Below are 13,490 nucleotides of genomic sequence, written 5' to 3'. Positions count from 1 at the left end.
CTGGTGCAGCTTTAATTATGTTTCACCATATGCAAATACATTACTTCCTACTTTTTAAAGTAAGACCCACCGGGCATGGTGGCTCACACGTGTAATCCCAGCACTTTGGGAGGCCGAGGTGGGTGGACCACTAGAGGCCAGGAGTTTGAGATCAGCCTGGCCAACATGGCTAAACCCCATCTCTACTAAAAATACAAAAAATTGGCTTGGCATGGTGGCATGCGCCTGTAATCCCAGCTACTCGGACGCTGAGGCAGGAGAATTGCTTGAACCCTGGTGAAACCCCGTCTCTACTAAAAACACAAAACTTAGCTGGGCATGGTAGTGGGCGCCTGTAATCTCAGCTACTCGGGAGGCTGAGGCAGGAGAATCGCTTGAACCCAAGAGGCGGAGATTGCAGTGAGCTGAGATCGTGCCACTTCACTCCAGCCTGGCGAGACAGCATGACTCCTTCTCAAAAAAAAAGGAGAGTCTAGGTGCGGTGGGTCATGCCTGTAATCCGAGCACATTCGGAGGCCAAGGCAGGTGGATCACTTGAGGTCAGGAGTTCGAGACCAGCCTGGCGAACGTGACAAAAACCCATCTCTACTAAAAATATTAAAATTAACAAAGCATGGTGGTGCGTGTTTGTAATCCCAGCTAATCGGGCGGCTGAGGCAGGAGAATTGCTTAAACTGGGAGGTGGAGGTTGCAGTGAGCTGAGATGGCACCACTGCACTTCAGCCTGGGTGACAGAGCGAGACTTGGTTCCAAAAAACAAAAAAAGAGAGCGTTCATCAGTGCACCCCGGTAAAGTCAAGGTATTGGAGTGTAAGAAGAATGCAATGTACAAGGCAGAATGCAGGGGCATTGGAGCTGGAAGTGATCTTAGGGAACACGGAGTTACAGAAGGGCAACGAGATGCCATTTCTTGCTCAACTCTAGGCCACTGGCACCAGTCACCTGGAGGGCTGCTTGAACATAACTCAGTGGGAAAGAACCCCATGAGTGACTGTGGGTGTCTGCTGTGGGCATGAGGAGGGAGGACAGAGCCCAGTATTTGACATGCTTGTAATCTAACCCCTTCATTTTCCATGTGACAAAATCTAGAGCCAGCGAGGTGAGATGACCAGCTTTGGGGTCACACTGTGGGCTGGCAGTAGCATGTGGCAGGTGTCCTGACTCTCAGAAGAACATTCCAGTCCTTTAAGCCAGGGGCTGGCCAAGGATGGCTGAGGTCCACATTTGGCCGACACCTGTTTACACATGGCCCATGAGCTCAGCATTGATTTCATTTTTTTAATTTTTTTTGAGACAGAGTCTTGTTCTGTTGCCCAGGCTTCGAGTGCAGTGGCGTGACCTCAGCTCACTGTGATCTCCGCCTCCCCGGTTCAAACGATTCCCGTACCTCAGCCTCCCAAAAAGCTGGGATGACCGGCATCCTCCACCATGCCTGGCTAATTTTTTTTGGTGGGGGAGTGGGGGGGCGGGGGTGGCGGCGGGAAAGGGTCTCACTCTGTTGCCCAGCCAGGAGTGTGTGGCATGATCTTGGCTCACTGCAACTTCTGCCTCCTGGGTTGAAGTGATCCTCCTGCCTCAGCCTCCTGAGTAGCTATGACCACAGGTGCGCACCACCACTTCCAGCTAATTTTTGTACTTTTAGTAGACAGAGTTTCACCATGTTGGCCAGGCTGGTCTCAATCTAGCTTCAAGCAACCTGCCCGTCTCTGCCTCCCAAAGTGCTGAGATTACAGGCATGAGCCCCTGCGCCCAGCCACATTTCATATTTGTTAAAAGTTAAAAAAAAAATCAAAAGAATATTACATGACACAAGCAAATTCTATAAAATTCAAATTTTGGTGTCTCTACATACTTTTTTACAGGAACGTTGCCAAGCCCATCAATTTCCATATTATCTAAGGCTGTTTTTGCACTATGCTGAAAGAGACTGGTATTTGTGACACAGACTATATGGCCCGGAATTCCGAAAGTATTTACAGAAAAAAGTTTCTTTACTCCTACTTTCTGCCAGTCTCTCTCGAAATTTAATGTGCATACACACCACCTAGAGAACTAGTTACAACTCAGATTCAGTTTCAGTGGATCTGGGCTAAGGCCTGAAATTCTGCACTGTTAACAAGCACCAGGTGGTGCCATGGCTGCTGGTCCACGGACCATACTTTAGGCAGTGAGGATCCACTCCAGTGTCTCTACATGTTGACCTGAACCAGAAGCAGCAGCACCTAGGGATATGTTAGGAATGCAAATACTCAGGACCCACCCAGACCTACTAAAACTGAAAATTTGGGTGGGGCCCAGAAAGCTGAGTTTTATAGTAACAAGCTGTCAGCCAGCACAGTGGCTCACACCTGTAATCCCAGCACTTTGGGAGGCCAAGGCAGGCGGATCACCTGAGGTCAGGAGTTCGAGACCAGCCTGGCCAACATGGTGAAGCACCATCTCTACTAAAGATATTTTAAAAATTAGCTGAGCATGGTTGTTGCACGCCTGTAATCCCAGCTACTTGGAGGCTGAGGTGGAAGAATCGCTTGAATCCAGGAGGCGGAGACTGCAGTGAGCCAAGATCGTGCCACAGCAATCCAGCCTGGGTGACAGACTGGGACTTCATCTCAATAAATAAATAAATAATAATAAAATATAATAACAAGCTCTCCAGGTGATTCTGATGCAAGCTTGAATTTGAACACCATCTCTCTCCTGCAGTTCCAGACCCTGAGAGATGTAAGGCAAGACTAAGAAAATTCAGTGTCAGCATGAACACGCTTTCGCAAATGCTGAAACGGGTGGAGCTTCCTTAGACATGCCACCTGCAACTCAGCTAAGATGAAGCAGGTGGTAGTTTAACCAAAAAGTTCATATTCGTAAACATGTTTAACTGCTTCACAGAAACTTGCCAGAAAAACATATAATTTGCCAACCTGACCAAGAAGGAATAGTTGTAATGAGCACAACATTACAAAAAGAATGACACAGTTAATAAAAAGAAAGAAAAAACAAACATGGGGCATGATCTGAAGTCATCCTTCACCATTAACTGTTTTTAACTGTGCTTAAAAGGGAATTTCCATAGTCCATCTCTATGTGGTCTCCTGATTTGCAGCCAACTTTGCAAAATGATAAGTTGCACTATTGTCTAAACTTTTCAAAGCCAGCTAGGCAGGGATAGATCCATTACCATACCCCAGGACAGGCAACAGAACCTTCAGTGTAGCATGGATCATAATAGCAAAAAAAACAGGGAACAACCTGTTTTTGCCAGGAATGGTAGAAAGGGTAATTCCAGCAGGGCACATCCACACATCAGGCAAGCATCCATCATGAATGCAAATGAAACAAGCTGGGAGTGGTAGCGGTGCACCTGGAGTCCCAACTACTTAGGAAGCTAAAGCAGAAGGATTGCTTGGGCCCAGGAGTTCAAGGCTGCAGTGAGCTATGATCGCACCACAGTACTCCAGCCTGGGGGACAGAGCCAGACCCCATTTCAAAACAAAACAAAACCCCCCAAAAAACTAAAATGAAGTAGATCAGAATGAATGAACCAAGGCTATATATTATTAACTACAGAAAAGAGAACACTATGTACAGTATGATTCCATTTAAATCTGTCAAAGTCTTTTTAAATACCTATATGCTTGTCTATTTTTCTCTAAAAGCATACGCAAAACTGTCACTTTGGAAGAGAGGAACTGATGGAAGAGAGGACAATATACTTTTCATTTTATATCTTTTTGTATTTTTTTGTTTGTTTACAATGGATGACAAATATTTGTTCAGCACCTGCTATGCACTGTTTTACATACTGAGGATACGGCAGTCAATAGAAAAGACAAAAATGCCCATCTGGAGCTGACATCCTAGTGGGGAAAAGCAGACAATGAAATAAGTACATTTTATTTTACTTATTTATTTATGTTTTTTACTTTTTTGAGACAGGGTCTTGCTCTGTTGCCCAGACTGGAGTGCCGTGGCTCGATCTCGGCTCACTGCAAACTCTGCCTTCCAGGTTCAAGGGATTCTCATGTCTCAGCCTCCTGAGTAGCTGGGAATATAGGCACGCACCACCATGCCCAGGTAATTTTTTTTTTTTTTTAGCAGACACAGGGTTTCGCCAGGTTGGCCAGGCTGGTCTCGAGCTCCTGGCCTCAAGTGATCTACCCACCTTGGACTTGGCCCATGAGACACTGACAGTCCACACTTTGTGACCAGTTGGTGACAAAATAAGGAGGCAGCACCATAATGTAGATCAACTATGGCACCAAGCGTGCTGTTCGACTCAGCTCACACTTTTTGTCTTGCAAGGCTATCTTAATGCAAGAAGCAGGGGGCACTGGTTTACATTCTGGCACAAGCTGCTTATATCACAGTAAATAGATAACGAATGTTTCCTAAACAGGTTGGCTAGAAGCTGCTAAGTGTGAATAAAATAAAGGAGAATGGAGAAGATGGCAAATGTTTAAACCAAGTGTTCAGGGAAGGCCTTGCGGACACAGTGACTTTTTTTTTTTTTTTAAAGACAAGGTCTTGCTCTGTCACCCAGGCTGGAGACCAGTGGCATGATCTTGGCCCACTCCAACTGTCGCCTCCCAGGTTGAAGCAATTCTCTTGCCTCAGCCTCCCAAGTAGCTGGGACTACAGGCATGTGCCATCACACCCAGCTTATTTTTTTGTAATTTTAGTAGAGACTAGGTTTCACCATGTTGGCCAGGCTGGTCTTGAACTCCTGACCTCAGGTGATCCACCTGCTTTGGCCTCCCAGAGTGCTGGGATTACAAGCGTGAGCCACTGCACCTGGGCGACATAGTGACCTTTTAAAAATATTCAGGTACGCAGACAAAATAAAACATCAAACAATGAGGGCCAGGAAAAATGTGGCTTCACTCACCAGGAAGGGCGTGCAGACCCAGGTGAAGGTGCCCACGGCTGACAGGTAGGCAGACTTCTTCAGCACCTTCAGCTCCTCCTGCCTGATGGCCAGCACCTTGTCCTTGAATGCCAGCTCCCAGGCATAAAGCTTTAGTACTTTGATCCCATTGAGAATTTCGTTCATCAGCTTGATCCGATTGTCTTTGCTCTTCATGTGGGCCACCTTGGAAGAGAAGGGCAGTCAACACATCTGGAGCGACCCTGGCATCAGCCCATCACTCAACATCACCAGCTATTTTTTTCATAAACTTTATTATATACTTTGACATGTAAATGTTTTTTATATTGATTTTTTTTTTCTTTTCAATAGAGATGGGGTTTCACCATGCTGCCCAGGCTGGTCTCAAACTCCTGTGCGGGGATTACAGGTGTGAGCCACCACACTGGGCCTCAACATCACCGTCTATTAAAAATGGGCCTCCTGAGGGTGGGAGAGCTGACCCTGTAATCCCTATGAGCCCTACTCTTGAGCCCCAAGACCACACCAAAAGACCCCGCTATCAAGGAAAAGAAACCCCTTCAAATCATGTTAGGTTAGATATTGGAGAAACATACTCAATTTAGAATCCAGGAATAGAGGCAAGAAAAACCCTTCAGGTGTGCAGAAAAGAAGGGATTCAGTCCCTATTCTGCTGACCCAAACACAGGAGACATGGTGGTGTTGTTTTTCTTCTCTGTTTTCTTATTTTTTCTTTTTTTTTGTAACAGAGTCTCACTCTGTTGCCCAGGCTGGAGTGCAGTAGCATGATCTCGGCTCACTGCAACCTCTGCCTCCTGGGTTAAAGAGATTCTCTTACCTCAGCCTCCTGAGTAGCTGGGACTATAAATGCCTGCCACCATGTCTGGCTAATTTTTCTATTTTTAGTAGAGATGGGGCTTCACCATGTTGGCCAGGCTGGTTTCGAACTCCTGACTTCAAGTGATCCACCGACCTCGGCCTCCCAGAGTGCTGGGATTACAGGCGTGAGCCACCGCACCCAGCCTGTTTTCTTATTTCTTGTCAGCCCAGTTTTCTTTTTTTTGGAAATAGCATCTCACTCTGGCATCCAGGCTGCAGTGCAGTGGCACAATCATAGCTCACTGCAGCCTTGAATTCCTGGGCTCAAGCGATCCTCCCACCTCAGCCTCCTTAGTAGCTGGGACCACAGGCACATGCCACCACACCCAGCTCATTTTTGTATTTTTTGTAGAAATGGCATCTTGCTATGTTGCTCAGGCTGGTCTTGCACTCCTGGCCACAAGCCATCCTCCTGCCTCAGCCTCCCAAAGAGCTGGGATTACAGACATGAGCCCCTGTGCCTGGCCCATGGTTGTTAAAATAGTGAAATGTTTCTGTACTGGCTAGCACTGGTTCCAAATAGTGGATACTTGTGCAGTGCAGTTGTTAAATATTTTTACTACCACCCAGGATTTTGTGTATACCAGCAACCTTTCTAAGCATTAAACTCTATCGTTTAGTGCTACAGTCATCCTCGGGTCACAGAAGGGAAGAATTTAAGCTACGTGATCTGGAGGCCAGGGACTGAAATGGGTTGAGTCGGGCCACTCAGGGCATCCTACACATCAAGAGACTGAAGGGTGACTCAATCCTAAAGCCCCTGCCTCACCCATCCCACCCAACCCTATCCTGTGAGTCCTCTCCTTCCAATGGGCCCATGTCCTGAAACTCATCTCCCTGTGGTACCAACAGTGCAGCCAAGTGCTCCCATTTGGAATTCCACAGCACACCATAAATATCCATCAACAGAAGAGCAGAGAAATAAACCGCACCATCTCCGTTATAGACCAAAAGGCACCAGGTCGGGAGAATGAATTGAAGCTATACAGCACAGCACAGAGAGGTCCCCAAAGCAAGGCACTAAAAGACAAAAATCATGCTGCCATGTGGGCCCATTTAGGTAAAAACAGGTATGGTGATAATATCACACACATAAAAAAACATATATAATGGCCAGGCATGGTGGCTCATGCCTATAATCCCAGCACTTTGGGAGGCCGAGCCAGGTGGATCACCTGAGGTAAGGAGTTCAAGACCAGCCTGGCCAACATGGTGAAGCCTCATCTCTACTAAAAATACAAAAATTAGCTGGGTGTGGTGGTGGGCACCTGTAATCCCAGCTGCTCGGGAGGCTGAGGCAGGAGAACTGCTTGAACCCGGGAGGCAGAGGTTGCAGTGAGCCAAGATTGCACCACTGCACTCTAGCCTGGGCAACAAAGTGAGACTCCATCTCAACAAACAAAATAAAACCCACATATATAAAAACAAACCTATACCATTAATCAGGTCTATATATACATACATAGAAAGTTCTAGAAGGATTTGCTTCTATATATTTGCAGTGGTTGAGAGAGTAGGGAAGGGGGTATCCTCTTTTAATTTATGTACTTTTGTACGATTTAAACTTTTTTTTTTTTTTTTGAGACAGGATCTCACTCTGTTGCCCAGGCTGGAGTGCAGTGGCACAATCATGGCTCACTACAGCTTCGACCTCCTGGGTTCAGGTGATCCTCATGCTTCAGCCTCCCAAGTAGCTGGGACTACAGGCACGCATCACCACAAGCAGCTAACTTTTTTTTTGGTACAGACAGGGTTTCACCATGTTTCCCAGGCTGGTCTTGAACTCCTAAGCTCAGGTGATCCACCCATCTTGGCCTCCCAAAATGCTGAAATTACAGGGGTGAGCCCAGCTTGATTTGAACTTTTTTATAATAAGAAACCTCACTCTATTATTTGGGTATTTAAACTTTTTAAAATACAAAATATCTCCAAAAATAAAAAGCTGAAAGCTGGGTATGGTGGCTCACACCTGTAATCCCAACACTTTGAGGGGCTGAGGCAACAGGATCACTTAAGCCCAGGAGTTTGAGACCAGCCTGGGCAACACAGCAAGGCCCCATTTTAGAAATTAATTATTTTAATTTAAATAAAGAGATTAACACCATGTCTGGTATAAGGTAAGAGCTAAAAAGAGGGAAAAAAGTAGGGGGTAATTTGTACTCAACTCTTGAAAGCTGAGTCACACATACACATAATAAACAAGACAGTGGGAAACAAGGACTCTCTCGGAGGCTCACAGACCTTCTGATTCCAGTCACCGGCCTACAAGATCTAACCATGTGTCAGGAGCTCTCAATCTTGGCTGCCCAATACAATGACCTGGGAAGCTTTAAAACATCTTGATGTCCAGACCCCACCCACAATAAGTGAATCAGAATCCCAGATATGCAGCTGGGGCATCAGCATTTGTTAAGGCTCCCCAGGTGACTCCAATTGGCAGGCAAGGCTGAGAACCCCAGGGACAGAGCAGAAGGAACTGGACTAAAATCCACATGGAGAGGCCCCTGCCTAGGGCCCGGCTTGGGGGCCCACGGAGACACATGCGTTACCTGATACATCTTGGTCTTCATCGCCATCACAGCATTGACGGGCACCATGAGGACCATCACCGCCACTCCAGCGAAGACAGAAGGGCCCAGGTTCTAAGGAAGGAAAGGAGACTCTTCATCACTCACCGGACAGGAGAAAACAGCGCCCCTAACAGCTTCCCCGGCTGATCCATCCCACGTGGATGCTGCTGACCAAGTTCAGGTCAAGGTGTGTTACTTTTACCCCACAATAGGGTGTTAAGAGCCTGTGGTTTCATTCCTAAGCATCTCTCCGGGTCCTCCCAATCCCTTGAAGAATAAGCAAGTCCATGCTCCTTTCTCGCAAGCCCTTGGGGCCACATGAGTTTTGCAAATTACAACTTTAGGATTCTAATTTTTTTTTTTTTTTTTTTTTTTTTTAGGAGATGAGGTCTCGCTATGTTGCCCAGGCTGCAGTAGAGTGGCTATTTGCATCAGTGATCTTCCTACTTCAGCCTCCAAAGTAGCTGGGACTACAGGTAAGCATTAGGTCTTGCTACATTGCCCAGGCTGGTCTCCAACTCCCGGGCTCCAGCGATCCTCCCAATTCAGCCTCCCAAGTAGCTGTGACTAGTCACACCACCATGCCCAGCTAATTTTTTTGGTTTTTTGTAAGGACAAGGTCTCACTATGTTACTCAAACTGGTCTCGATCTCCTGGGCTCAAGTGATCCTCCCAACTCAGCCTCCCAAGTAGCTGTGACTACAGTCACACCACCATGCCCAGCTATTTTTTTGATTTTTTTGTAGAGACAAGGTCTCACTATGTTGCCCAAGCTGGTCTCAAACTCATGGGCTCAAGCGATCTTCCCACCTCTGCCTCCCAAGTAGCTGGGATTACAGGTGTGAGCCATCACACCCAGCTTAGATTTTTAGAAAGGTAATAAGATAGTAAGTAGAAAAGTGTGAATATGACCACCTGACTGCTTATCCTGCTTGTAGGCTGCTTACAAGTTTAGCCCTTGGCTACTGTCTGCATACTTACAGGGTTTCCACCATTAACAGAATTGGTAAGAGTGGCTCAGTGTGCCTCAGCTGTTTGTACAAACAATATGGTTTATGCTGAACACTGCTTTCCCTCTGGGAGTCTAGACCTTTGGTATATGCCAAGCAAAGGGTGCTTATGTGACCTGCCCCTAATGCAAACCCAGGCACTGAGCTCCTACCAAGCTTCCCTGGTTGGCAACATTTCACACACATCATCATCATGGTTGCCAGAGAATTAGTGCACCTGCGTGACTCTGCTGGGGACTCCCGGAAGCCTGTACCTGGCTTCCCTTGAACACTGCCCCATGTGTGCCTTAATTCTTTGCTAATTTTGCTGTATTAACGTACAGCCTTGTGGCCAGGTGCAGTGACTCACACCTGTAATCCCATCACTTTGGGAGGCCAAAGTGGGAAGACAGTTTGAGGGTAGAAGTTCAAGACTAGCTTGGGCAACACAGCGAGACCCCCCATTTCTACAAAAAAAAAACTTGGCCAGGGATAGAGGCATGCACCTGTAATCCCCAGCTAGATGAGATGACGAAGTGGGAAGATTGCCTGAGGCCAGGAATTTAAGTCTGCAGTGAGCTATGATCGCACCACTGCACTCCAGCCTGGGCAATAGAGCAAGACTCTGTCCCTTAAAAAAAAAAAAAAGAACAAAAACACAAGACAGCCCTCACAACAAAGAACTGTCTGGCCCCAAGTATCAACAGTGCTGAGCTCAAGCAACTACCATCTAAAACAAAATGTGATGTTAGACAATTTTCTTAATGTTTCATAAACCAATCCTGAAAGCAGTTCTAAAACAAATGTTCCAAAAATATTTTTCCCATAGTAGCACTTTTGCGAAAGTGGACTCCCCAAGACACCTGCTTGAAAAGACAATTTATTTAGATTTTTTTTTTTTCTTCTAGAGATAGGGTCTTGCCTTGTCACCCAGGTAGGGGTGCAGTGGTGTGATCCTAGCTCACTGCAGCCTCTGAACTCCTAGGCTCAAGCAATCCTCCTGCCTCAGCCTCCAGGGTAGCTGGGACCACAGGTAGGTACCACCACACCCAGCTAAGTTTTTTTTTTTTTTTTTTTGTAGAGACAGGGTCTCACTATGTTGCCCAGGCTGGTCTCAAACTCCTGGCTTCAAGCAATCCTTCCACCTCAGCCTCCCAAAGTGCTAGGATTACAGGCTCATGCCACCTACATCTGCGCCCAGCCTATTAGATAATTAAATTCTGGTGTTTTTTCTGAGTTCTATTGTTAGAAACACTTTACTCACCTTCTACTCTACAAATGTACAAAAAAAGCAAACTACAGCCAAATAAACCAGTAATTTTTTTCTTCTTCCTTTTTAAGACAGAGTCTCGCTCTGTTGCCCACGCTGGTGTGCAGTGGCGCAAACTCAGTTCAATGCAACCTCCGCCTCCCAGATTCAGGCCATTCTCCTGCCTCAGCCACCCAAGTAGTTGAGATTATATGCATACACCACCATGCCTGGCTAATGTTTATATCTTTAGTAGAGACAGGGTTTTTGCCATGTTGGCCAGGCTGGTCTCCTGGCCTCACATGATCCACCTGCCTCAGCCTCCCAAAGTGTTCAGATCACAGGCATGAGCCAATTCGCCCAGACCTTCTCTTTCAATAACAGATAATAATTTGAGCTGTGACCATTATGTACCAAGCTCTGCTGGGGTTGTACCCACGGAAGACACAAAAGTCAGCTGCTGTATGTCTGCAAGTAGCTAACATGTTACCCGTGAAAGAGGAGGCAGTACATTGAGCATGCAAAAAAAAAACTATTTCAGAAAGTGGACTGGGCGCTGTGGCTCACGCCTGTAATTCCAACACTTTGGGAGACCACGGAGGGTAGATCACCTGAAGCCAGGAGTTCAAGATCAGCCTAGCCAACATGGTCAAACACCGTCTCTACTAAAAATACAAAAAAAAAAAAAAAAAAAAATTAGTGGGCGTGGTGGTGTAAGCCTGTAGTCCCAGTTACTCGGGAGACTGAGGCAGGAGAATTGCTTGAACCTGGGCGGCAGACGTTGCAGCGAGCCGAGATGGCACACCGCACTCCAGCCTGGGCAACAGAGCGCGACTCCATGTCAAAACAAAAACAAAACAAAACAAAACTATTTCAGAAAGTATTATTAGATGAGTTCCTATACTAAAGTTATTGGGATTCAAAATTCAACAGAAGAAGAAGTCCATCTAATTGAGAGGGGAGGGGAAATCAATGGAAGTAGTGTTTGTTACAGCCTTGGGGGATGAGCAGGCTTTCATCAATTAGGAAGAAGGAAGGAAAGGCACGTGGCAAAGATCCAGAGGTAGCAAAGCACAAGGCATGTGTTGTGCTATGAGCCTCTTTGCTTATCATCATTTTATTTTGGGAACTCTCCCTCTCCACATGGAAGGGCTGTCAATCACCTGTCTTCGGCCATGGGAGAGGACATGTGACCCAGGCTGGCCAATCAGAGAACTCTGCCTCCTGGGCCATAGTGATTGGTTCGGGGTGTGAATAGGACCAAGCCAGGCCAATCAGATTGCTCTCTGAGACTGACTCTGGCTGTGCAGAGAAATTATGCCTTGTCTTTTCTCTGGCACCTTTATCTGTCAGGATGCTATCAGCCCAAAGCTACAGAGCCATGTGGGGAAGTACCACTGAGAATGATGACAACTCAGAGAACAGGGCTAGGAAATGATGAAAGAGTGAGTGAAACTGAGTACTGACAACATTGCCTGATCTCCTGGATCAATCCACGCCTGAAGCTAGTCCCCAGATTTCTGAGATACAGGCAGTCCCAAAGTTCCCTTTATTTACTTAGGCTACTTTTGTTTTTGTTTTTTTCTTTTTGAGACGGAGTTTCACTCTGGGTTGCCCAGGCTTGGAGTGCAATGGCCCGATCTCAGCTCACCACAACCTCTGCCTCCCAGGTTCAAGCAAATTTCCTGCCTCAGCCTCCCGAGTAGCTGGGATTACAAGCAAGCACCACCATGCCCAGCTCATTTTGTATTTTTAGTAGAGACGGGGTTTCTCCACATTGAGGCTGGTCTCGAACTCCTGACCTCAGGTGATCCACCTGCCTTGGCCTCCCAAAGTGCTGGGATTACAGGCGTGAGCCACCGCACCCAGACACTTAGGCTACTTTAAGATAGATTTATATCCTTTGCAATTGAGAGAATCTTGACCACTATAATTAGGGACTAGTGAATAAGTGAGTCTGGTTAGTGTTTAGGAGGATTCAAGGGGAGAGATATGATGTGTCCGTTGTAGGGTAATTAATTACTGACACTGTCAAGGAAAGAGAAAATGAAAACGCCATGCCACCAAGGAGAATATCAACCTGACAATTCAGGAAAGGAACAAAATACCGAAGAACTGGTTAACAGGCTGGAAAATAAAATATGAACAACAGCCGGAACGGCCAGGGAGCTATACATGCCATTACCATCAACATCCACTCCCTCAGCCCACTGCCCACACATAGAAGTTCCTCCCTGCATGCAAAGGGAAACGGCGTCAAACACACACCAGCCACAGGAGGTAGACAGCAAGGATGACTTGCAGGGGGGCTGACCAGATCATGTTAATGTACGTGGCCAAGTCCATGAACCTCTGAGCGTCCACAGACATGAGGTTGATGATCTCCCCGACCATGGAGGATTTTCTGGCTGAATTGGTGATCACCAGGGCCTGTGGGACAAAGGAGAGGGAAGGTGGGTGAGTGTGGCAGGTGAAGAGGCCTGACTCTCCCTCCAGACCCACAGAGAGGAAAGAGACTCTCAGGGGCAGATATGCCACAGATCTCTGCTCCTCCCCTCCCGACCTGTCTGTCTGTCCAGGACGCCTGTGTCATCTCAAAGCCCACATTCTTATCCACGGTGCTCACTGCCTCGCAACCTTGAACTCATCAATTGGCAAGGGACCCTAGGTGTCCTCGAAACCAGGGCTTCGCATGCTTTAATGTGCACACATGCGGCCGGGTTTTTTGGGGAGAGTGGTTCGGTGGGAGTTGTTTCGGATTCTGCAGGTCTGGGGTGTGGCCTGGGATTCTGCATTTCTACGCTTCCAGGCTGTGCCAATGCTGCTGGTCTCAGATCCCACCGAAGGACCAAGGGTCTGGGCCAGGGTCTCTAAGCCTTTGAATTCTTGACATCTGGGGCCGGATAATTCTTTGGGGGGCT

The 13,490-nt window shown here is 47.0% G+C and overlaps 1 protein-coding gene across 17 annotated transcripts in view; it reads right to left on the bottom strand.

Moving 5' to 3' along the window:
* Window positions 1-13,490, bottom strand: part of LOC129467824 (multidrug resistance-associated protein 1-like) — a 94,584-nt gene that overhangs the window by 59,131 nt on the left and 21,963 nt on the right. For 15 of the 17 annotated variants that reach the window (XR_010116918.1, XR_010116917.1, XR_010116916.1 and 12 more), the window contains 3 exons: window positions 12,838-12,999; window positions 8,311-8,403; window positions 4,883-5,086 (listed from right to left, as the gene is read on the bottom strand). Coding sequence is in view for 14 of the 17 variants with exons in the window: in XM_063622667.1 (XP_063478737.1) it covers window positions 4,883-5,086; window positions 8,311-8,403; window positions 12,838-12,999 (459 nt within the window). In the remaining 3 variants the exon portion in view is untranslated. Of the gene's footprint in view, window positions 1-4,882; window positions 5,087-8,310; window positions 8,404-12,837; window positions 13,000-13,490 lie in introns of those variants that run through there. The other 2 variants (XM_063622668.1, XM_055252648.2) reach the window with 2 other exon arrangements.

The sequence above is a fragment of the Symphalangus syndactylus genome, chromosome 18, assembly GCF_028878055.3.
Source record: "Symphalangus syndactylus isolate Jambi chromosome 18, NHGRI_mSymSyn1-v2.1_pri, whole genome shotgun sequence".
NCBI classification, from domain to species: domain Eukaryota; kingdom Metazoa; phylum Chordata; class Mammalia; order Primates; family Hylobatidae; genus Symphalangus; species Symphalangus syndactylus.
Note: the sequence above shows the minus strand (reverse complement) of the source record. Positions and strands in the feature narration are given on the sequence as shown.